General features: G+C 33.6%; 1 protein-coding gene across 1 annotated transcript in view; it reads right to left on the reverse strand.

The window, feature by feature from the left end:
• Nucleotides 1-959: 959 nt before the first annotated feature.
• Nucleotides 960-26,594, reverse strand: part of LOC141325151 (nidogen-1-like) — a 54,310-nt gene continuing 28,675 nt past the window's right edge. The window contains exons 11-20 of the mRNA XM_073833648.1: nucleotides 25,655-25,798; nucleotides 23,365-23,484; nucleotides 17,253-17,471; nucleotides 15,305-15,474; nucleotides 10,508-10,634; nucleotides 10,180-10,351; nucleotides 7,507-7,664; nucleotides 7,212-7,335; nucleotides 1,613-1,725; nucleotides 960-1,440 (exon numbers count right to left, since the gene is read on the reverse strand). Coding sequence (XP_073689749.1) covers nucleotides 1,310-1,440; nucleotides 1,613-1,725; nucleotides 7,212-7,335; nucleotides 7,507-7,664; nucleotides 10,180-10,351; nucleotides 10,508-10,634; nucleotides 15,305-15,474; nucleotides 17,253-17,471; nucleotides 23,365-23,484; nucleotides 25,655-25,798 — 1,478 coding nt within the window. The 3' untranslated portion in view covers nucleotides 960-1,309. The remainder of the gene's footprint in view (nucleotides 1,441-1,612; nucleotides 1,726-7,211; nucleotides 7,336-7,506; nucleotides 7,665-10,179; nucleotides 10,352-10,507; nucleotides 10,635-15,304; nucleotides 15,475-17,252; nucleotides 17,472-23,364; nucleotides 23,485-25,654; nucleotides 25,799-26,594) is intronic.

The raw sequence follows: 26,594 nt of genomic DNA on the forward strand, positions 1-26,594 counted from the left end.
TTACTTCTGAAATTTATATGTGCTGCAGAGATTGTATTTTCTCAGTGGGACCTTTCCGATAAAATAAAATAATTTTTTAAAGGTACCAAATTATAATTATTTATATATATATATATATATATATATATATATATATATATTATTTTATTTTATTTTTTTTGCTGTGCATTTATTTGTGAAACTCATATGTGCTGCTGAGATTGTATTTTCTCAGTGGGACCTTTCCGATAAAGAAAGAAAGTTAAGAAATTTTTTTTTTAAAGGTACCTATATTTGATTATTTGTTCATTTAATTTATTTGAGATTGTATTTTCTCAATGGACTTTTCTAATAAATAAAATAAAAATAAAGAAAATCATAAAAGAAAATTATTTTTAAAGGTATTATATTATATATTAGATCATTATTTCTGAAACTCACATGACCTTCATTTTCTCAGTGGGGCCTTTCTAATAAAATAAAATAAAATATTTTTTAATTTTATTATTTAAAACTAATGTTATTATTTGGGTTAATTTAATTAGATTTTTTTTACTGTGCTGCTAAAATAAAATAAAATATTTTCTTTTAAAGGTACCTATTTGATCGTTTGTTCATTTAATTTAAATGTATTACATTTCCATTTACTACATTAAAATCCACAGAAATCTCCAGAATTGTTTCAGTGGAAAGAACACTTAATAACAACTAATAAATGTTAAAAATAATTACACATGTGTAACATAAATTAAATAATGTTTTGATGTAATTAAAGACCTACACAGTGAAATAGACAGTAAGAAAAGAATAACTAGACAATCTAATAATTTGTGCAGGGAGTTTCAACCTGATTTTTAGGCTGTTGCTGCCCTCTGATGGTTACTATTTTCTCTGCCCAAAGGCTTCATATTCTCAACATGAGTGAGTTTTAATTACAAAAGAAACAGTGTAACAATATATATAAAAATGACGAGGCTAAATAAACAAAATATGTTTTTATTGAAAAGATGTGTGTGTAAACATCGATTTACACCAGGTTACTTCACAACTGTATAATTTCTCGTATCAGGGTAATACTGTTAGTTCTGCTGGAAATTGTTTGAAAAGACATGAAACTGTATTCACAATGACCTATTTATCATTTAATTTGCCTTTCAAAGCACCATGATCATATTTAAGGCACGGATACATTTAAAAATCTTTAATACTGACTGTGGCTTTATTGCATCTTTCAGACGAGACATGGAGTAACAAGTATTCAGATGAACGGCTGTGATGGAAATGCCATGTCATTCATCACCGGAAGGTTTGCTCACATCTCTCTAAATCTTCAGTTCCAGCCTTCCCTCTCCACACAGCCCAGGCCTACAGCGTTATCCGGACACCTGCACGAGCGACCAGCAGGTGTCGCCAGACATAAGTGAGTGCAGCCGCCATTATTGGTGGAGCAGTAGTTCTGACCTGATGGGAAACAGGGAATATCTTACATCAGCTGCAGTGATGGTATAAATGGGTTGTTTTAGGCTTGTTTTAACTATTTGAGCATGGTCAGAAGCACTCAGCATTAAAAAACTGACATCATTTTTGAAACATTTAAGAATAGGAAGTGAAATATATAAAAGAAAAATCATACCAGACGGGCAGTGAGCGTGTGCAGTGGCGATCCCGTACAAACGTGTTCGTTTCTGGGGCTGGAACTCGTCCACCTCTCGTCTAGCATATCGATCAACTACAACTACAGCACCCCTGGTCAACACAAACACACAAACGGTCAGGAAAACACTGGGTATATACAGTCCTCACATTTCAGCAGCCATTTTAGTATATCTTCGCAAGGGACAATACTATAGAAGTGAAACTTGGGATATATTTTGGAGTAGTCAATGTGCAGCTTGTATAGCAGATTTATTGTCCCCTGAAAATAACTCAACACACAGCCATTACTGTCAAAATAGCTGGCAACAAAAGTGAGTTCACTCTAGTGATGACAGCAGTGTGTTGTTTAAAGGAGTAGTTCACTTTCAGAACAAAAATGTACAGATAATGTACTCACCCCCTTGTCATCCAAGATGTTCATGTCTTTCTTTCTTCAGTTGTGAGGAAATTATGTTTTCTGAGGAAAACATTTCAGGATTTCTCTCCATATAATGGACTTCTATGGTGCCCCTGAGTTTGAACTTCCAAAATACAGCTTCAAAGGGCTCTAAATGATCAAAGCTGAGGAAAGAAGGGTCTTATGTAGCAAAACAATTGGTTATTTTCTCCTAAAAATTACAATTTATATCATTTTTAACCTCAAATGCTCATCTTGTCTAGCTCTGTGTGAACTCTGTGTACATATTAAAAATTATATAAAATGTAAATGTTTTTAGAAAATAACCGATCGTTTCGCTGGATAAGACCCTTCTTCCTCGGCTGGGTTCGTTTAGAGCCCTTTGAAGCTGCATTTAAACTGCATTATTTAAGTTCAATTTTGGGGGCACCATAGAAGTCCATTATATAGAAAGAACTCAAATGTTTTCCTCAAAAAACATAATTTCTTTATGACTGAAGAAAGAAAGACATGAACATCTTGGATGACAAGGGGGTGAGTACATTATCTGTAAATTCTTCTTCTAAAAGTGAACTACTCCTTTAACCATGCAAAGCCACATGTCCTATTCATCATGTGCTTGTTTTTGTCTGCTTGACAGGACCATACAAAGTTGTGTATCTTGTATTAGAGCAGTTAAAATTTGGTGCTTTAAGTACAATTCTCTCATACTGACCACTGGATGTTCAACATGGCATCTCATGGCAAAGAACTCTCTGAGGATTTGACAATAAGAATTGTTGCTCTCCACAAAGATAGCCAAGGCTATTAGAGGTTCAGTAACACCCTGAAACCGAGTTACACTACAGTGGTCAGGGTTAAACAGGGGTTTTCCAAGATGGGTTCCATTCGAAACAAGCCTTGCAAGGGTTGATCAACGAAGTTGAGCACTTGTTCTGTGTGTCAGATGCAGAACTTGGCTTTAAAAAACAGATGCATGAGTGTTGCCAGCATTGCTTTAAAGGTTGCAGATGTAGAAGGTCAGCTTGTCAGTGCTCAGACCATACGCCGCACACTGCAACAAGTCGGTTTGCATAGGCATCGTCCCAGAAAGAAGCCTCATCTGAAGCTGGCTCACAAGAAAGCCCACAAACAGTTTGCTGAAGACAACCAATCCAAGAGCATGAATTACTGGAACCATGTCCTGTGGTCTGATGAGACTATAAGATAAACTTGTTTGGCTCAGATGGTGTCCAGCATGTGTGGCGATGCCCTGGTGAGGAGTACCAAGAAAATTGTCATGCCTACAGTCAAACATGGTGGTGGTAGCATCACGGTCTGGGACTGCATGAGTGCTGCTGGTACTAAAGAGCTGCAGTTCATTGAGGGAAACATGGATTCTATTATGTACTGTACATTCTGAAGCAGAACATGAAGCCTTCCCTCCAGAAACTAGGCAGAACGGCAGTTTTGCAACTTGCTAACGATCCCAAACACACCACCAAGATGACAACTGCCTTGCTGAGGAAGCTGAAGCTGTAGGTGATGGGGTGGCCAAGTATGCCTCCAGACCTGAACCCTATTAAGCACCTGTGGGGAATCCTCAAGGGTAATGTTTCTAATGTCCAGCAGCTCCGTGATGTCGTTATAAAGAAGTGGAAGAGGATCTCAACAACAACCTGTGCAGCTCTGATCAATTCCATGCCCAGGATGATTAAGGCAGTGCCAGATAACAATGGTGCTAACACAACATATTGACACCCCTCAAAAGTATCTAAAATTGTCAGTTCTGAAACATTTGGTGGAGTTTCAGTAGTGACATCTTTGTTTTTTGGGTGTAGTCCTGACTAAAACATGTCATCATTGTTTTTGTAGTGACAAAAGGAAACACATAATCCTCATATTTAGCTGAAAGAAACAAAATTTTAGTACAGTTATGCATTTCAGTATGCGAGTTAAAATTCTGATGTGATGTGGTTGCAACCAAAACATTACTGTCACTACCGAAAATGCGCAGTCACTACTGAAACATGGGATGTTTTGTTGAAAATAAAAGTATATTGAATTATCAACTAAGATGTTATGATAGTTTTTGGTTCAATGTATATTCAAACTAATTCATCCTTAAGTTTGAAATCAGTATGATCAACAGTTTGCCTTTTACAAAGAAGAATTGTATTCAAAATACAACAAATCCTATAAATTATACTTGAAATATTGTTACAAATTTAATTGTTATGGATTTATCTCTGTAAAAAAAATTTTTTAAAGAGTATTTATTATTATTATTATAATAAATTAATTGAATTATTATATAACCCTTCTAATTCAATTATTATTATTACTGTGTTTCAATAGTGACAAATTTGGGGAGAGGACAAATATTCCAAAACTTTCTGAAAATACAATATGACAATTGACTGCACAATTACTAGAAATATGTACCTTGGCTATTATACAAATTGCATACATACAATTTTTTTCCCCCAAGATGGTTCCAACTTTGACTTTGGACCAATTCTGTAGAATGGCCCATATATTTAAGAATTAATTCGAATTTTTAAATGCTTTTGACAGAAGTCTATTGTGCTCACCAAGGCTGCATTTATTTGATATAAAAATACACTAAAAACTGAAATATCTGAAAAATCAGGATGTATTACAGTAACAAGAATCTGGAAGAAAAAAACACTTAATTTTCAGGAAAATTATGCAAAAAAAATTTTGTGCGTGCAATGTGCATGTGTGTTTTAAAGAAGTCTCCTCTGCTCCCCAGGGCTGCATTTATTTGATTAAATGTTTTTGTAAAAACGGTAGTATTGTGAAATATTATTACAATTTAACATGAGCGTTTTTATTGTAAAAAGTAATTTATAACTATATTGCAAAGCTGAATGTTCATCATCATTATCCAGTCTTGAGTGTCACATGATCCTTCAGAAATGATTCTAATATGTCGATTTGCTGCTTAAGAAACATTTTTGATGATAATAAATGTTGAAAACAGTTGTGCTGCACAATATCTTTGTGGAAAACATGATAGACTTTATTTTTCAGGATGAATAGAAAGTTAAAAAGGACAGCGTTTATTTGAAATAGAAATCTTTTGTAACAATATAAATGTCTTTTCTGTCACTTTTGATCAATGTAATGCATCCTCTCTGCATAAAAGTATGTCATATTATTTTATTATTAATTAAATAATTAATAATAGCATATTAAAATGATTTCTGAAGGTGATGCTGAAAACTGGAGTAATGGTGCTAAAAATTCAGCTTTGCATTACACAAATAAATAACATTTTACAATGAAAACACATTTTAAATCATAATTTCACAATACAGTTTTTTTCCTGTATTTTTGATCAAATAAATGCAGCCTTGGTGAGCAGAGACTTTTGCACCATTTTCATGAAAACGAAGCATATTTACCTTCCAAATTCTTATTACTGTAATGCATCCTGACCTTTTACATGTGAGTTGTTTGAGTTCTGTTTATTATTGTCAATTACTATAAGAAGCTCTATTGTGACTCTCCACTGACAGAGAGGAAAAAAGCTGTAGGAAGATCAGAGAGACACAGACGGTCCGTGAAATCACACACAGCTGCCACAAGCCTTAAAACAGGCCTCTTGACCCGACCTCTGCATAGCAAACACATTCAGGGTTAAAGCGCCAAATCAGTGCATGCTGCTGTTGAGGGAACCTGCGTTAGCAAACACACACATCAAGGCCTCAGAAGAACAGAGAGCTGCTGTTGAGCTCACAGGTCGACTGTCGACTGAACCTTGACCTTGCTTTCTCGTCCTAAACCACAACCAAACAACACGAGCAAGACCAGATCCAATCATTCTTCTGAACTTCCTATTCGTCAAAGAATCCTGAAAAAAAATTACATCACAATTTCCAATATAAAATATTGGACAGCACAACTGTTTTTAACATTGATAATAATCAGAAATGTGACACTGAAGACTGAAGTAATGATGCTGAAAATACAGCTTTGATCACAGAAATAAATTACAGTTTGACATATATTGACTTACAAAGCAGCTATTTTAAATTAAAATAATATTTCACAATTTTACTGTATTTTTGATTAAATAAATGCAGTCTTGGTGAGCTTTCAAAACATCTAAAGGACTCATCACTCAATAACACAGTCTTCAGTGTCACATGATCCTTCAGAAATCATTCTAATATGCTGATTTGCTCAAGAAACATTAGTTTTTATTATTATTAATATTGTCAATATGTAAAACAGTTGAGTAGATTCATTTCAGGATTCTTTGATGAATAGAAAGATCCAAAGATCAGCATTTATCTGAAATAAAAAGCTTTTGTAACATTGTACACTACACCATTCAAAAGCTTGGAGTCAGTATCTTTTTTGGGGAATTACAGAAATTATTACTTTTATTTAGCAAAAATGCTTTAAATTGATCAAAAGTGATGATAAAGACATTTATAATGTTACAAAAGTTATTAAAAATTATTAAAATGGGAAAATTCTACTCAGCTGTTTTCAACATACTAATAATAAAAAAAAAAAATTTTTGAGTAGCAAATCAGCATATTAGAATTATTTCTGAAGGATCATGTGACTAAAGTAATAGTGCTACAAATTCAGCTTTGAAATCACAGGAATAATTTATATAAATTACATTTTTGAATATATTTAAATAGCAAACAGCTATTTTAAATAGTAAAAATATTTCAAAATTTTATAATAATCAGAAATGTTTCTTGAGGAGCAAATCAGCATATTAGAATTATTTCTGAAGGATCATGTGGCTAAAGTAATGGTGCTATAAATTCAGCTTTGAAATCGCAGGAATAATTTATATAAATTACATTTTAAAATATATTTAAATAGCAAACAGCTATTTTAAATAGTAAAAATATTCCAAATTTTTATAATAATCAGAAATGTTTCTTGAGGAGCAAATCTGCATATTAGAATGATTTCTGAAGCACTAAAGACTGAAGTAATGATGCTGAAAATTCAGCGTTGATCACAGAAATAAATTACAGTTTAACATATATTCATGTAGAAAGCAGCTATTTTAAATTATAATAATATTTCACAATTTTACAGTATTTTTGATTAAATAAATGCAGTCTTGGTGAGCTTTCAAAACATCTTAAAGACCTGTCACTCAATAATTGTCCATTAAAGTGTTGTTTAAGTGAAAGTTCACCTCGTCCAGTCCGTGTAGTAGAGGTTCTTCCCATCAGTAGTCAGTCCAAAGGGATACTGAATTCCCTCCATAAGCTGCCTCCGACCGCTCTGCTGTGGATTCATGCACTCCACTTTATGTGTACCTGCATTCGAAACACCAAACATCATCATTAACACAAAAATGTAACTAAACAAAGCGTTTTATGAAGCTTCTGGCTTTAATGAGCTAAATGATTAGTTGTTTCCCCCGAGAGACTCAAGCAGCTGTGACTTTATTGCACTTGTAAATGTTTCTCAGTGAACTGGAGCCCTACCAGCATCCGCCCAGCACAGCAGAGACGTTTGGGGGTCGTAAGTTAAACCGTTGGGGAGGCCCAAATCATCCTTGGCCAGGACTCTCCGATTTGTGCCGTCCATGTAAGCCATCTCAATTTTGGGGGCGTCCCTGTTCCAGTCGGCCCAGTAGATGTAGCTGAGGGAGAAACAGACTTTGAAAACACTTTGCAATGACTAATTCGCTGCAAAAAAGAATCAGTGTCTAAACAAATCTGACATTGTATTCAGGGTCTAAAACTAATGCAGAAATAAGTAAATGCAACTGTATTTTGCATCATTTTTAATCTAACATTATTATGCTCATTTTAAGGTGTCTTTACACAGCTGCTCAGTGCTTGCTCAAAATTCAATGTAAAGACATAATGCCATATTAAAGCCAGATTAAATTATGCCTGCTCTCTGCTCCAGACTCACTTTAACCTCTAGCATCACAGTATACAAATGCATTTATGAATTTGGCATTACTCAGCAATGCCTTTAAACAGACTGTTTGATATTGCTCATCTGTATCACTGCAAAAATGCTTTTCTTACTTAGATTTTTTGTCTTGTTTCCAGTCAGATTATCTCAAAATTCTTAAATCAAGAAAGATTTTCCAGATGAGCAGTGTTGTTTTCGTCAACGATGACGATGACGAAATCATTTCGTTGACGCCACTTTTTTTCATGACGATAACGAGACGATGACGAGATAAAAATGGCTCGTTGATGACTAAAACATGACGAGACGTGTGTGAGTTTTCATTGACGAGACGAGAATAGACGAAAGCTTCAGAACTTATAAGTGACACTACCCAACAGCAAAATACTTACTGACCTACATTAATTTGTTAAAAGACTACTTTTTTCCCTTTTTTTGACTAAAACTAGACTAAAACCTTTTTGACTTTTCGTCGACTAAAATTGGACTAAAACTATCACATATAGAAGTGACTAAAATTTGACTAAAACTAAGAAGCATTTTAGTCCAAAAGACTAAGACTAAGACTAAATCTAAGATGGTTGTCAAAAACAACACTGCAGATGAGTTAACATTTTTTGTCTTGTTTTCAGAAAAAAACAAGTCAAAATTAAGTGCATTTGTGCTTGAAACAAGCAAAATAATCTGCCATTGGGGTAAGAAAAATAATCTTGTTTTCTGTTTGAAATAAGATTTTTTTTCTTACCCCACTGGCAGATTATTTCGCTTGTTTTAAGCAAAAACTCGCTTATTTTGACTTTTTCTGAAAACAAGAAAATCATTTTTACTCATCTAGAAAATCCTTCTTGATTTAAGAATTTTTAGATATTTTGGCTGGAAACAAGACAAAAAAATCTAAGTAAGATTTGCATTTTTTTTGCACTATTCTAATTCTAGGGTCAGAGCAGGCATTTTTAGTCTGGCATTTTATGTTTTTACACACAATTTTCAGCTGGCAAAAAGCAGCCTTAACTCATTTGTACACTACCAAAAGTTTTTACAATTGTTAACATTTTTTTAAGTAAGTATTTTCTGCTCAACAAGCCTGCATTTATTTGATCCAAAATACAGCAAAGGTAGTAACATTGTAAAATATTTTTTACTATTTAAAATAACTGCTTTCTATTTGAATATATTTTAAAATGCAAATGTAATTTATTCCTGTGAGCAAAGCTAAATTTTCAGCATCATTACTCCAGTCTTCAGTGTCTAATATGCTGATTTGCTCCAGAAACATTAGTTTTTATTATTAATATTATTATTGTCAATATTTAAAACAGTTGAATACATTTATTTAAGGATTCTTTGATGAATGGAAAGATCCAAAGATCAGCATTTATCTGAAATAAAAAGCTTTTGTAACATTATACACTACACCATTCAAAAGCTTGGAGTCAGTATCTTTTTTGGGGGGAAATAAATTACAGAAATGAATACTTTTATTTAGCAAAAATGCTTTAAATTGATCAAAAGTGATGATAAAGACATTTATAATATTACAAAATATTTCAGATGTGAAATATTTGAATATTTCAAATGCGGTTCTTCTGAATTTTCTAAAATAAATGGGAATTTTTTTTTTTTTTTTTGAGCAGCAAATCAGCATAGAAAGATTTCTGAAGGATCATGTGACTACAGTAACGATGCTACAAATTCAGCTTTGAAATCACAGGAATAAATTACATTTTAAAATAAATTCAAATAGAAAACGATTACTTTAAATATTAAAAATATTTCAAAATGTTACTGTTTTTGCTGTACTTTGGATCAAATAAATGCAGGCTTGGTGGGCAGAAGAACATTAAAAAACATTAAAAATCTTACTGTTCAACTTTTGACTGGTAGTGCACATAGCCAAGTTAAGGCTGCTCTGTGCCTGCTCAAAATTCAGTGTAAAGACAGAATGCTGCATAAAAAGTATACAGCTGCAATTGCTGTGTAAATGCATTTATGCCACCTCTGAGCAGCATTAAACACTGTGTAAAGACGCCTAAATTTCACTTCAGAAGCACTTCTGTGCCACCTTTGCTGTGTAAATCTGGCATGCGTAAAGAAGCCCTTATTATTGAATTGCATCACCTTTCATACTTAATTCTTATCAATCTAATAGATTTAAAGATGCATTATGTTGCATTTCTCTCCAACTATCTTTACTTGTCAAAATCACTGGTTGTTTCTAGTTAGTCACGCACCCATTGGTGGGATCTGTGAGAATGGCTCTTGGGTTAACCAGGTCAGTGTTAATCAATACACGGCGTTGGGATCCGTCTAATGAGGAAACTTCAATTCTGTCCTTCATGGAGTCTGTCCAGAACACGTTTCTTCCCAGATGGTCGATAGCGATGCCTTCAGGACTGCTGAGATCTGACACATAATCAGTAGGAAAATCAGTGTCAGACAACTTCTTAAGATCCCATGAAATCAAAACTGATCTTTTGTGATCCACAGAAGACAGTGAACAAGTTTGGAATAATGCAATAAGTCATTTTTGGGTGAACTATTGGTTAAAACTGACTCTACCTGATTTAACAATGTGGACAGGTTCTCCTCCTTGTAGACTAGCTTTGCTAATGGCAGGTGTGCTGATGTCTGTCCAATACACCATCTTCTCCACACAGTCATAAGCAATTCCAATCACTACTTTCTCCTGCAAATCAATAAAAAAGACTCAAAAACATGCATGGAACTGTTTAAGATGACAACACTTCTAAGACACTTCAGACATTCATATATCTGTCTGTCTTAAACGGCTGTCTAGACATGAAAACCACTCATCCAGAATCTAAATGAGTCAAATGACTTTCGGGCCAGCTTTGTTACTAACGCAGAGTTAAATATTCCCTTGTTTAGTAAGGCTAATGTTAGTCATTACAGTAAATGTTCGCATGTGAGCAGTAAATAAGAGCAGATGGGATGAAGACTCGTTCAGATTTAAGATTTCCCACAGTGCTGCAAACAATAGGACCAAGAAGGTCAATTTCAGGAGTCGATAGATGAAAATATAAACCATTTGCATATGCTGCACACATAGCTAAACACAATCAATTGCCAAATATAAACAGAAATAGTGAGAAGCGATAATATTTACCATTGAAAATTTTGGAATTGATGGGGACATAACAACAGACAACAGACATTTAATTCCTTGATCAAAATTATTGGTAGGGACAATCAAAGACTATAGAATACCCAAGACTTGTCACTCATATAGTTTTGAATGGGGACAAATGCAACGCTCATTATGGCCGCGAAGCCCCGCCTTCTTAATGAAAGAGCCAATCGTTGATCAGTAAAGTCAGCGCGTCACTGCAGCTGCCGTTAGAAGTCCCGGTTGCTATAGAAACAGTCGGCTCTCTAAGACGTGCGCTCAGTACTGCGAATGCGCACTGGCTCATTTAGCCGGAAAAATATGCGTTTTTTAACGCTATTGGAGCACAAGGAACCATATTTATGAGGTAGTTCTTGTTGGATTTCTTTGGAGATTTAAAATATGAAATTTAATCGTAAGCTTGGTGAACAGTTTTGGAGAATTTGATGTTTCCCCATTCAAACAGATAGGAGCTGCACTTGCACTTTGGGACAATTTAGCGGCTGGATATTAGTGGGGACATGTCATACTATGCACTCTACTAAATACTATGCCCTTGAAAAGCATAAGTGATGTCCGACTTTAGAAAATATAGTTCTTTCTTTAAATATGAAGAGGTCAAATAACAAATTAATGAGCTAATCCAAATTTTACAAAAGTCTTATGGATGTAATTATACTGATGTAAAACCATTGTATTTGTATTTGTGTATAATTTCTTTCTTTCTTTTTTTCTTTGTTTTGTTTTATAACTGTACTGACTTAATGGTTTGATGTTTTCTACTGTTCAATAAAAAAAAGTCCCGAACTGAAGCAAAAGATTCACAAACCCGCGCCACACTGCAAAAAATGCTTTTCTTACTTAGATTTTTTGTCTTGTTTCCAGCCAAAATATCAAAAAATTCTTAAATCAAGAAGGATTTTCTAGACAAGTAAAAATTATTTTCTTGTTTTCAGTAAAAACAAGTCAAAATTAAGTGTGTTTTTGCTTGAAACAAGCAAAATAATCTGCCAATGGGGTAAGAAAAATAATCTTGTTTTCTGTTTGAAATAAGATTTTTTTTCTTACCCCACTGGCAGATTATTTAGCTTGTTCTAAGCAAAAACTCACTTCATTTTGACTTGTTTTTACTGAAAACATGAAAATTCTTTTACTTGTCTAGAAAATCCTTCTTGATTTAAGAATTTTTAGATATTTTGGCTGGAAACAAGTAAAAAAAATTCTAAGTAAGAAAAGCATTTTTTGCAGTGCAAAGTACCAATCCAAATCAAATGATTCTCAATCCGCGCTCTGAAGTCCCATTCTGAAAAATGATTCGCAAACCATCATTTCAGATGAGGACTCGAAACGCGGACCATGAATCACTGAATTCGCAAAATGATTCATGAACCCGCTCAGAATTTCACGATATGCAGTCTGAAGTTCCAATCTAAATCAAATGATTCATGATATGCAAAGTTCCGATATAAATCAAATGATTTGTGATCCGGTCTCTGATGTCCCATTGTAAATATTGATTCACGAACCATCATTTTAGTTCAGGATTCAAAACGCAGATCGTGGATCCCTGAATTTGTGAAATGATTCATGAACCCACTCTGAATCTCCATCCTAAATCAAATGATGGCCCAAAGTCCAGATCTAAATTAATGATTCACAACACACAATTTGAAATCCCAATTTGAATCAAATGATTTGCGATACCCCATCCGACTGAAGTGAATTATTTTGCCACACAAAGGTTTAACTGATGGAGTTTTACCCATCACCCAACATATTTGTTTAAATGTCAAAATTAAAAAAATGTATGAATTTTAATTTGCTCTGTTCCAAACATTGCGCTGTCAGTGAATCGCTTGAAATTAATGATCCAAGTCACGAGTTTGAATCAATCGGAGCGGTTCTGGGGTAAATGACTTACTCAAATGATTCGGCTTATCTGTTCCTCTTTTTTTGCGTCTTTAGCCATGTTAGCCATTAGCTAGCATTTTTTATGACATTATCTTAGGGTGAACATATTTTAGTTTTTAAAAAAAGAGAACGCAGGACATGTGGGGAGGGAGGTGGATGGTCCTAGTTTTGGTATCAAAATATGTAATTTCCAGAGCAAAACATATTTTACAATTTTACAGTCACTGTTATGCAGATTAATCATAAACACAGCTAAAAAGCTTCCTACCACAGTGGCCATCCTTCACAAAACTAATATCTTTCAATGCAAGCATTTCAGTCAAATGGAATTTATGCAATATTTCAAACTTTTAACCCACGGGAGAAAATCAACCTGCCGCAACAGTTTAAAATCAGCCCAATTCCATGGGGAAAAAAGGCAGATTTGGCAACACTACATCCAACACAACCTGCATCCAAAGCAGATTAAATACTCTGCATATTTATAGCACAAAAATTATATTCTATATCAGAATGTTTGCGGGAGCGGGATTAAGAAAACAGAAGAGTCAACCGCTTTCACGCACGTCTTTCAAAATAATAGTCTAGCGTTAGAAAAAACAACAGAATTACGTTTGTTGTTTCTTTGATTGCACACTCCGCGACCCATTCAAAACGTTTTTACGACCCACCAGTTGAGAAACACTGCTTAATTAATGTTTTTTGATGACTTAAGGTTAACTAAAGAGCATGAGACGTCTTCCTGCTGGCCAGTAACGTTAACGTTATTTGGCATAGTAGCCTATTTCATTCTGTAACAAACAGATTTGTATTATGCTATTGTTTTTGATTGTGTTATACATTTCTTTCAGATATTAACGATGATCACTGCTTTTGTCTTACCGATTGTGCTATCTTCCTGTCAGCAATTAGGTTACAGATTGTCTATAAGCTTTTTTTATGAATGTACAATGTTGCCAGATATTGCTACGAAAAACAAGCAATTACAAAAATAAAGAAAAAGATATCCGAAATAAGTTCAAAGCTTGTGTTTTGTAAATAAGATTAATATATCACTAACACTAACGTCAACTTTTCACTTTATAAACGTCCCAAAGTGTCACACTAAATTGGAAAAACGAGTAAAAAACACGTATAATAGGTGGATCTGGCAACAAACGGAGGCTGCACCCGCGCTCTCAAGCCCCGTTTACTGCGCTAGCTTCTCGCAGCAACATGAATTGCAAACACTCATGTGATATGAGGTGGTTTAAACGGCTTAATAATCATTCAGAGAGCTTGACATTTTATTTTTGAATATAAAAAAAATGACCGAGGTCCGGACCTCCGTGACCTCATAGCTGGCTACGGCCGTGACTGTAGAAAGCAAAAACCAAATCCCGGACATTTTGGGCGATTTAGGAATCCCGGCCGGACACATTTTTTTAAGAGTAAAAAGAGGACATGTTTAGGAAAACTAGGATGTATGGTCACCCTAATTAATAGAAATTTTAAACACTAATTTCATAGATAGGCTACGTTGTCTTTTAATAATTAAAGCATCTTTCAAGTACCCCTTCAGGAATATTGCTATTTATAAGGGTTTTTCCAGGCCTTAAAATTCAAAAAGTACTTCAAGCATTTTAAGCACTTAGTACGAACCCTTTGAAAATCATTTACATTTTAAAATATTTATTTACATATAAAACTGTTATTTTAAATTGTGATAAAAATGTTACAGGTTTTACTGTATTTCTGATCATGTGAATGCAGCCTTGGTGAGCAAAAGACTTTTCATCTTTTCAAAATCTGCAAAACATTTTTTACTAAGAGTTTAGTCGAAGGCATCTGCAAAAACGAGTGTTAACATAATTTTCTTTTGTAAATATTCAGCTCTGTTTCTCCTGGAATCTCTCCCCACGTTCTTACGGTTAGAGGCCGACAGAGGTTATGTAATCAGCGGCATATGGCTCCGATAAACACAATTTCTCTCACACTAATACTTCCAAGAAAAACAAAGTTAAGCAATCCTAAAATTCCCCAGCGAGCCCCCAGCAGGACTCTGGCTCTGAGTTATCAACAATTTAGCCGAGAGAGACAAACTAGGAGCAGAACGCAAACCACACTGACACATTCACTCTGTAGTTACTAACATCACTAAACAGGCTCGCCATTAATGCATACCAGAGATTCAAAACGGCAGGGAATAAATCCCAGGGAAGACTTCTGGATGATTGATCTGAATCACTTCACAACAATTCATAACCAAGGCAAGTATGTGTTGCACTCTCGGGCATTAGTGCAAACTATCTTTTTCCACATTGAGGTAAAAGCTTTACCGGGAGGTGCAGTGCAGTCTTAGCTTCGTTCTTCTTCAGGTTGTGGCCATCTAGAGGAATATACTCAATCCTCCCGCTCTGGGCGAAGAGGATGTGACTGCCAGGAGGCAAAGGACTGACGTTAGGATCTGGTGTTGGTCTAACTGGGCCAGGAACATCATGTCCAGGACCTAAAATACAGAAGATCTATGAATATCATTGACTTCATTTATAATAAATTCATATGACTATGACAATGCACCACCTATGTGTATGGTAAATGGTCAATGTGACAATAAAAATGTATTAGTACAAAAATTAGTATTGATGTGATTGATGTGGGCTACAGAAATAATCAATTTTGAGATTTTGTTTAGTTTGGTAAGAAAAAAATCTAAATATTGAGAAAATTGTCTTTAAAGTTGTCCAAATGAAGCTCTTAGCAATGCACATTACTAATCAAAATTTAAGTTCTGATATATTTACAGTAGGAAATTTACAAAATATATTTATGGAACATGATCTTTACTTAATATCTTGATTTTTAACATTAAAGAAAAATAGATAATTTCAAGCCTTTTTTTAACAAGGCTTCTTTCATTTTAAACAGTGTATTTTTGGCTATTGATACAAATATACCCATGCTACTTAAGACCAGTTTTGTGGTCCAAGGTCACATATGTTGATATGTACTATAAGTGTAGTTTTATAGGTTGTGACAGTGGCTTTGTTCCAAAAACCTAATGAGCTGCCTATGTAGGTACTGTATTTTCTCAGGCCTCAACATACTTCTAAGAAACCCCAATATGGCTTAAAATGATTGAAAATAAGACTAAACAAGCTTTAAAATGAACTGAAACTATTCTTAGAAGTACAGTAAACTGACATTATATTTCTTTTTTTATTTATTCCCTTAACAACTGTCAGTTTCATTTAAGAACCAGGATTCTCATTGTCTTGAAGAATGTAGATATATGAGGGAATTTTAAAAGCAAGATTTCTAGACCTGGAAAAGTCTTTAGCTAAGAATATTTTCAACTAGGTAGAAATTGCTTTTTGTGAGTAAAAAACAAAAACAAAACAAAAAAACTCTGTAATCACAAATGACTTAATAGGTAACATAAATACAGTGTCAACATTGCAAAACATTCAGTTATTTAATCTTTTGGAATTTAGCTATTTTAATTCATTATAATAATTAGATTTAATAATTTTAATATATTACCACTCATTATTTAATATTTGTTTATTTAGAATTTTAAAAAGATGAACAGAATTGAATTTAAGAAAAAAATACGGTCTGTTGTTTTGAACTTACTATTCATCTGCGAATCCTAAAAAATAATTTAAAATAATAATTTATATAAAAATATTGGGCAGCACAACTGTTTTTAACACTGATAATAATCAGAAATGAAGGCAAGTTAGCTGCAGCGCGTCGGTGTACATGTGATGTTTTTAATTGTAAAGCCATGTGAATAAAGACTTTTTATACTTTCCTAGAAAGTTTTTCATTTCCAGGCCCATTTTTCAAAATTATTAGAATGATTTCTGAAGGATCTTGTGACACTGAAGACTGTACACATTACACTGAAGAAGTAATGATGCTGAAAATAATGCAGCTTGCTGAGTAGAAGAGACTTCTTGCAAAAGTATAATAAAATCTTACTGACCCCAAACATTGTACAGCCTTGTAGACAAAAACGTTGTGAACCGCTGTTTTAGGCTATAATGCTCCTGACACCAAGGTAGACAGAATACTTCCATCTTTCCAGAATGCATTGCAACAAGTGCATGTGTGTCTTATGTATTTTTAAGCTTACAAGAATATTACAAGAAGATTTTTTTCCAAATTAGTCACTCATGATTCTCATTTCAGTTAATCTCTTTTACAAGGCAGTTTTCTCTGTAGTCAGCAAAGCAGCTCACTAGGTTTTGGAACAGTCTTTTTGAGTTTTTGAGTACTCACACTCAGGAAAGCGCCCAGGTCCCGTTCGTGTCCCAGAGATCTCCAGGCCATTGCGGTCCACGCACCAGCACTGGCCAATGCTGGCGTGACATTGCATGGGGTCATATCCGCCCTGGGCGTCACACGTCGGCACAAACTGACCGGGCACAGGACGGGGACCACGAGGCTCAGTGCCCAGAACACTCTCCCTATGCAGCTGGCATCGTGTCTTCTCACGTTCTGGACGGATACAAACACACACGGTTAATGCTATGAAGCCTACAGCATCATATATGATATGCAAGACCTCTAAATAAATAACATTATCAAAACTTTGCTGTTAAACCTTGATCGTTTATACTTTTTTATCAAGTAAAATATATTTTAGCACAACTGTACAAACGTCCACCCTCACTTGTGCTTCACATGTCTTTATGCATTTAAATTTGACTGATTTTTATGAAGTAAATATGTGACCCTGGACCACAAAACCAGTCTTAAGTCGCTGGGGTATATTTGTAGCAATAGCCAAAAATACATTGCATGGGTCAAAATTATCGATTTTTCTTTTATGCCAAAAATCATTAGGAAATTGAGTAAAGATCATGTTCCATGAAGATTTTTTGCAAAAGTCCTACTATAAATATATCAGAATGTAATTTTTGATTAGTAATATGCATTGTTAAGAACTTAATTTGAACAACTTTAAAGGTGATTTTCTCAGTATTTTGATTTTTTTGCATCCTCAGATTCCAGATCTTTAAATAGATGTATCTCGGCCAAATATTGTCCTATCCTAACAAACCATATATCAATAGAAAGCTTATTTATTGAACTTTCATACGATGCATACATCTCAGTTTTGTAAAATTTAACCTTATGACTGGTTTTGTGGTCCAGGGTCACATATAAGAATAACTTTGATATTGTTTCACTTTATTTGATCATCCAAAAAAATCATTTTTTTAAATAATCAATTGAGTCTCAAATATGATCATCAGGCTTTTGAAGAAGGTTTATTTATTGCATTGCATTATATGTTTTGGATTATTTAAATATCACCTTGTTAAGACTTATCATTATATTATTGGAGATATAGTGACCACTGATTAGATATTTATATCATTTAATGTAAGTACTTGTTATACTGTTAAAAAGATCTCACTGGTTTACATTATAAGCATAAGAATTTTATCAGCTTTTTATCATATAAATATCAGAATCTGCATCTAATAGCATGTTTTTGCTCAGTTTGGGCCTCTGAAAAAACTTAAACAGTTTTTCTAACTATTTTTCAAGTTACAGGGTTAAAAAACATAAACCAGATATTGGTAGTGCATTTATTGAAAACCTGCTCATGCTTACATATCTAACAATGCCAGTCAAAATGTTTTTATATTTTTTTAAAGAAGTCTCTTCTGCTCACCAAGCCTGTATTTATTTGATTCAAAGTACAGCAAAAACAGAAAAATTCTGAAATATTTTTACAATTTAAAATAACGGTTTTGTATTTGAGTATATTTTCAAATTTAATTTCTTCCTGTGATTTTAACGCTGAATTTTTAGCATCATTACTCCAGTCATATGATCCTTCAGAAATCATTCTAATATTCTGATTTGCTGCTCAAAAACATTTATTATTATTATTATGTTGAAAACAGCTTAGTAGATTTTTTTCAGTTTTTTTGTGATGAATAGAAAGTTCAGAAAAACTGCATTTATCTGAAATAGAAATCTTTTGTAACATAATAAATTTCTTTATCATCACTTTTGATTAATTTAAAGCATCCTGGCTAATTAAAAAAAAAAAAAGACCTTTGATATGATATATCAATGATAATATTACAAAAGCTTTTTTATTTAAAATAAATGCTGATCTTTGGATCGTTTTTGGATGTTTTAAATATTATTGATAATAAATTTTTCTTGAGCAGCAAATCAGCATATTAGAATGATTTCTGAGGGATCATGTGACACTGAGGACTGGCGTAATGATGCTATAAATGTAGCTTTGATCACAAGAATAAATTACATTTTAACCTATATTAAAATAGAAAACAGTTATTTAAAATAGTAAAAATATTTCAAAATTTTACTGTTTTTCCTATACTTCAGATCAAATAAATGCAGGCTTGGTGAGCAGAAGACACTCTTTTGAAAAACATAAAAAATCTTTTGACTGTAATGCCCGGCTCACACTACAGGATTTTTTGCCCGATTTTGCCCCGATTTTCCCCTCCCGAGAATTAGAGCAAAAATTTTGTCAAGCACCTCGATCGGCCCCGATGTTCGGTGCAGATTATCTGGTAATGTGAGGCGTTCAAAGATCGAATCTTGCACCTCCCGATCAGCTAGCACACAGATCGGGGCTGCCCCCATTTATATCAAACATGTTTGATATTTAAGATTTTAAATCGGGATGATGACGTCTATGTGCTTAAATCAGTAGGCTACTTTCACAACAGCCAATGCGCGACCGCAAAACAGCTGCTGTACGGGTCCGCTGGATAGTGGAGATGGAGGAAACTGCTTCTTCAGTTTTTGTAGTAACACTCTCTGTCTGTCTGTATAATGTGTCGAAAACGTACCACAAACGTAAGGAGAAAGAGGAGCTCTGCTGAGGTGAAATCGTCTCAGTTTCGAATAGGGCAGATTTTTACTAAGTGGTGCAGTGTTTTATAAATATATGTGACCCTGGACCACAAAACCAGTCTTAAGTCGCTGGGGTATATTTGTAGCAATAGCCAAAAATACATTGTATGGGTCAAAATTATTGATTTTTCTTTTATGCCAAAAATCATTAGGAAATTAAGTAAAGATCATGTTCCATGAAAATTCTTTGTAAAATTCCTACTGTAAATATATCAAAATGTAATTTTTGATTAGTAATATGCATTGTTAAGAACCTAATTTGGACAAATTTAAAGGTGTTTTTCTCAGTATTTTGTTTTTTTTGCACCCTCAGATTCCAGATTTTCAAATAGTGTATCTCGGCCAAATATTGTCCTATCCTAATAAACCATACATCAATAGAAAGTATTGAGTATTCATATGATGTATACATCTCAGTTTTGTAAAATTTAACCTTATGACTGGTTTTGTGGTCCAGTGTCACATATGTATATAATTTTGAAACACAAAATAAATGAGGCTCAAACATTATTATCAAACGTGCATGCTTATTTTAGCACTTCAGTCAGTGAACAAGCAGCCTACAAAACGCCAAATTAAATCAAAGAAATAATATATTTAAATAAGAAAGTAGCCCTAATGTTAAATAGGCTACTAAACAAACATTCGTTGCAAAAATGTCCGACGTGTAATCAAAACTACTTTTTTCTCTTTCTCTTCCCCATTACACAGCTGCTGTTTTTAATAGCAAAGTGATTACAATTATTTCCGTTTGTTTAGTTTATGAAGTTAATTTAGATATATTTTTGGAACACTTTTTGTTTGTTAAATTCAAGTTTTTGCTTTTTAAAGTAACGACCAAGCGACCAACGGCAGACAGATCAATTTAGCCTTCTCAAGTCATCACGATTTAAATTGAAGTGCATAGATATAAAAAACCTAAAGCATATCACAATATTAGTTCATGAGCAGGTGGCGAGTCAGGATCGGCAACTTCATCTTTGCGACACTGACTCAGAAAATACTAGTTTACTAGTAAGTAAATCGAATATATCTCCTTAATTTTTGCATCAACACATTTAGGATACTTACTTTTGCTGGGGCTTTGCATCCAGCTTTAGTCTATTGCGTGCATTTGAACGCGAGACTCTTCCAGCTGGATTTTAAAACTCCTGTAGTGTGAGCCGGCCTTTAGTGTATCTTTTTTATTTGCAGTTTAGAGATTGTCAGACTAACATGAAAAGGGACTGACCCACATAGTATGTGAAAAGTATTTGCAACATCCTGAGGCTCAGTGCCAAAGTTAACCTGTCAAACCTTGACCCCTTCGGCTTATGCAGATTGTCAACAGATCCAGGATCAAACTTCTCTTTCTAAGAATTTCCAGTATTTCCACTCAAATTCAATCAATGCTACAGCTCTGGGTTTAAATCTGAAACAGATATGCTAACGTGAGCTGCTACGGTACATTACATCAGTCGAAAGAGCTCTGTCTGCTCACCCTGGAAAGTAAAACAGGCCACAACAACAAAACTCAACCTTCTGCACCACTAATCAATACCATTACTACCACAATCATGACAGCGCTCATAATCGACATGACACGCTCAAGACAAACATGCCTTAGGCAATACGAGCCGCTCAAACTAGATTTTAAAGCATGTAAAATTGTTTCAGCCTGAATATAATATGAAGTCATGCTCCACAGATTCTATTTTGAATTAAGGTAAATCTCAGGAAAAGCTTTCATGACTATCCAGGTCAGAATAATTAGACTTTTTCCCCTCATAGACCAGACTTAAGCCTAGTCCTAGACTAAAATGTAAGTGTGAGTGTGTAAATGTAATCTTAGGCATGTTTATAAAAATTACTTAAATGTCCTTATTCAACTATGGCCTAATCCTGGCTTAGGCTAAGCCCTGCCTATGAAACTGGGTCATAATTAAGACAAACTTCATTTAAAAAGCATTTTGTTGGAGTATTTCATTCATACTCTTCATACTCTTCATTTAGAAAAATGTTATATCCAATAAAATACTCTTTAAATAAGGTTTGTTTTAAATATGAGTCTCATTTGTAGACAAAATACCCTCTTAATTGTATATATGTGTGTGTAAATGAATATATATATAAACATATAAATTATTTTTATATTCTCATCTTTTTTTAAAGTTTTGGGGTTTTGGGTATATATATATATATATATATATTTTTTTTTTTTTTTTTTTTTGCACCCCAAAACGGATTTAAAAAAAGATTAATTGAGATTTTTTTATGAAAAATAGGTCCTATCTTTAAGGTTAACTTTTTTCTCTTAGGGTTTATTTTGTTTGTTTGTTTTTAAAAATTAGATTGTCATTTTTAAAATACTATTTTAACTATTTTTATACTATTTTAAAAAGGGATACAGTGTGTTTTAATTGTTTAAATTTAAAAATAATTTAAATGGTATAATTTAGCTTTTTAAAAAATAAAAAGTAATAATTAAATAAATAAATAATTTTTGTAAAAAGTCTATTATGCTCACCAAGGCTTAGTTTATTTGATCAAAAAACAGTACAAGCAGTGATTTCACAAAATATTATTGTTTATAATAACCTTTTGTTAAATATATTTTAATGTGCAATTTATTCCTGTTATGCAAAGCTGAATTTTCTGAAAAATCATGTGTCACTGAAGACTGGACTAATGACGCTAAAAATTCAGCTTTGATCACAGAAATAAATTACATTTTACAATGTACTCACACAGAAACCAGTTATTTTAAATAGTAATAATATTTCACATTATTGGTGATTTTACTGTATTTTTGATCAAATAAATGCAGACTTGGTGAGCAGAAGAGACTTTCAAAAACATTAAAAAATCTTAATTATTTCAAACTTTGGACCAGTATTGTACATTTCTGTTAAAAGTTTATTTAGCAGTGTTATATATTTTAACTTCAAGTTTAGTAACATGGACAAAAATTCATAAAATTCACTGATATTATTATCACAGGGCCCTATAACTCTGAGAAACCAAAGCAACTGGTCAGTTCCCAGCAGATACGCAGCTGTCGAGCTGATCTTCATGCCAGCAGGGCTAAGCCGTGACATAACTGAGGGGTCAAGAGGTCAGGTCATGTTGTAATATTTAAAGAGCTGAGGGTCGTCCGTCATTAGAAAGACTATAATGGCTTATGGCATGAGCTTTGGTTAAAACAGCTCCTAAATAACAGCAAAATGAGTTGCTGTCTACTACAACTTTGTAATACAGAAGTGTTGCTCAAGGCTGGATGATTATGCAAAGATGTATAGACATTCTCCAAACCACATTGACCAAAAACCTAGTAAAAATCTTCAAATATGCTGGAAATGGTTTTAGTGGTATTTAACAAAAGTATGAATAAACCATCAAAGCTGTTTGTGAAAGCTGTTGGTCTGAGTAAATGAGAAGAATGAGCACAGTTACAAAACCAAACCAACAACAAAACTGATGTTCATTTACAGCTAAAGTCTACCTGTAGAGCAGTGGAAACCATCGCCATAGTAACCAGGGTTGCATTGACAGGTGAAAGATCCAGGTGTGTTGTAGCAGACGGCATTTTCATGACACTGATTCACCTGACACTCGTCTATGTCTGAAAGAAACAAATTAAATAAACCAAATAAATACAAATAATTCAATTCAATTAACCATTTATGATCCCACTTTCATTAATGTTATGCATTTGACTCTGGACCACAAAACCAGTCATCGCTTTTAGGTGAGGACCAGAAGGACAATATTTGGCAGAGATACAACTTTTTGAAAATCTGAAATCTGAGGGTGCAACAAAATCTAAATATTTAGGAATTCACCTTTATAGTTGTCCAAATGAAGTTCAATGCATATTACTAATTAAAAATTAAGTTTTAATATATTTATGGTGGAAAATTTACAAAATATGTTCATGGCACATGATCTTTACTTAATATCATAAAGATTTTTGGCATAAAAGAAAAATGGACAATTTTGACCCATATAATGTATTTTTAGCTATTGCTACAAATATACCCATACTACTCCGTGCTAAGACTGGTTTTGTGGTCCCAGAGTCACATTTTATTTTCTACAGTGATTTCTGAATTTATTACATCATTCGCAGTGCTTCTTAGGAAACAAATAAATAAAATATAAAATAGAAAATAGAAAATAAATAAATAAGAAATTTTCCCTTAGAGAAGATTTTCATTAAGATTTTTTGCATTTAAATGACAATTAATCACACTTAAATGTTTTAGAAATTTAATACATAAATGTAAATTATAATTTTAAAAATAAATAAAATTATTAAAAATAAATGATTGAACAATAAATTCATTATAATAAAAAATAAATGTTAAATATTTAAGTGTCAGGCATTCATTTACTCACCTCTGCCTCTGTATCCGTCTGTGTGTGTGCGTGTGTGTGTGTGTGTGTGTGTGTGTGTGTGTGTGTGTGTGACATTAAGAAGTTCACTTTCAGAACAAAAAATTACAGATAATGTCTTACTTTCTTCAGTCGTAAAGAAATTATGTTTTTTGAGGAAAACATTTCAGGATTTTTCTCCATATATTGGACTTCTATGGTGCCCCAAGTTTGAACCTCCAAAATGCAGTTTAGACGTGGCTTCAAACGATCCCAAATATGGTTGTAAACGATCCCATCCGAGAAAGAAGGGTCTCATCTAGCTAAATGATCGGTTATAGCTGTGTATTATTGTTTCAAGACAGTAAGGGTATGTCAAAAAAACTCCTATCTAATTTTTTTTCCTCAACTTCAAAATCGCCCTACATCGCTGTTTTACCTCTTTTCTTAAGGGTGTTTTATTTTCTTTGTATGTTCACTTTGCAATGACTGGTTCGGTACTTCTGCAGCAATGTAGGATGACTTTGAAATGATTTTTGAAGAAAAACAAAACGATTTTATCTAGTTTTGCTAGATAAGACCCTGCTTCATCGGATAGGATTGTTTAGAGCCTTTTGAAGCTGCATTTAAACTGCATTTTGGAAGTTCAAACTCATGGCACAATTGAAGTCCACTATATGGAGAAAAATCCTGAAATGTTTTCCTCAAAAAACTATTATATTATGACTGAAGAAAGAAAAACATGAACATTGGATGACAATGGGGTGGGTACATTATCTGTAAATTTTTGTTCTGGAAGTGAACTTGTTTAAACAAACACATCACATTTAAATAATGAATACGTTTATATAATACTTAAATTTAAATGTTAATTAAGTCAAATCTGTGAATAAAGGAAGTGCAATAAAGCTGAAAAATTAAATGAAAAACAGGAGCTACTGGAAACAGAAATGAAAGCTGATCACAGCTGTGTGTTTGTTTTCCCTCACGGCTAATAATCAGCCTAAGGTCAAATCCATCAACATCATGTCAAGTTATTTATAGGCAATGTAAAGTGCTCTGTCATACATATCTCTGACAAATATAGAAGATTTGCAAATGGAAAAAAAATCTTGAAATTTACAGTAGTGGCTGATCAATCAGAGCTTTTAATGGGCAGCATACATATGAAATTTAACAATAACAGATTTTAAAACAAAATTGCTGTGTTTAAATGAAATTTAAATATTAATATTAAAAAACATTAAAAAGCAAAACAATGTACACCATCTATTGACTACTTCTATTAATCAATCAGTCAATCAGGCAATTTAATTAGCTAATAATAACCTTCTTACTGACATTAGAATAGTGAATATTCTTCTAATAAATCTTGAAAATGAATGAAAGCATGTCTGTATAGCGAGGTAGAGACCCACCCTGACAGCTGCGTCCATCTCCCATGAATCCCGGCAGGCAGGTGCAGATGTAGGACGATCCTCCGGTGTAGCTGCAGCGAGCGCGATCAGGGATGTCACAGTCATGGGTGCCAGTGCGACACGGATCCACGGGACGGTGCACCTCTACAAAGCAGCACAATTGATGATTAAATATAAGCATTGCAATTTTAATCCAACTAGTGCAAATGCATTTGATTTAAAACACAAGAGTCTGAATGTCCCGCAGGAATGATGCATCACAAAAGAGATCTCAATTCTCAAAGACAGCAATTAGATCAATTGCTTCTTTGACATTTTGGAGATAAAAGATCCCTCTAATCTCCCACAAATCTCCTTTATTCTTCAGTGTATGATTTTGAGATCCATCTTTTCTGAAGGTTAGAACGCTCACTGATGCTCCAGAAGGATACAACATTTTAAATTTAACTTAATTTGTCTTCTGGGAAACCTAAGCATCTTCTGTAACTTCTGAAAGGCAGTACTAAATGGAAAAATATGGTATTTTGGCAAAATAAGAAAAATGCATGCATCTTCATTCTGTTCAAAAGTTAATGCATGGTTTTTCCTTCTGGAGCATCAGTGAGCGTTTGAACCTTCTGTAATAGTTGCATTTGAGTCCCTCTGTTGTTCTTAGTGTTAAAATACGGATCTCGAAATCATACAGTCGTTGTTGGAAAGGGTTCAAATACACAAAAATGCTGGAAAACCAAAGAATTTGTGGGACCTGAAAGATTTTTCTGAAGAACAGCAGACAGTTTAACTGTTCAGGACAAACAAGGGACTCATGAACAACTATCACTAAACAAAAAACACAGCTGTGGATCATTCAGGTAACAACATAGTGTTAATAATCAAGCTTATGTAAACTTTTGAACACGGTTAATTTTATAAATTCAACTATTATTTTTTCTTGTGGACT

This window comes from Garra rufa, chromosome 2, assembly GCF_049309525.1.
Source record: "Garra rufa chromosome 2, GarRuf1.0, whole genome shotgun sequence".
Classification (NCBI taxonomy): Eukaryota; Metazoa; Chordata; class Actinopteri; order Cypriniformes; family Cyprinidae; genus Garra; species Garra rufa.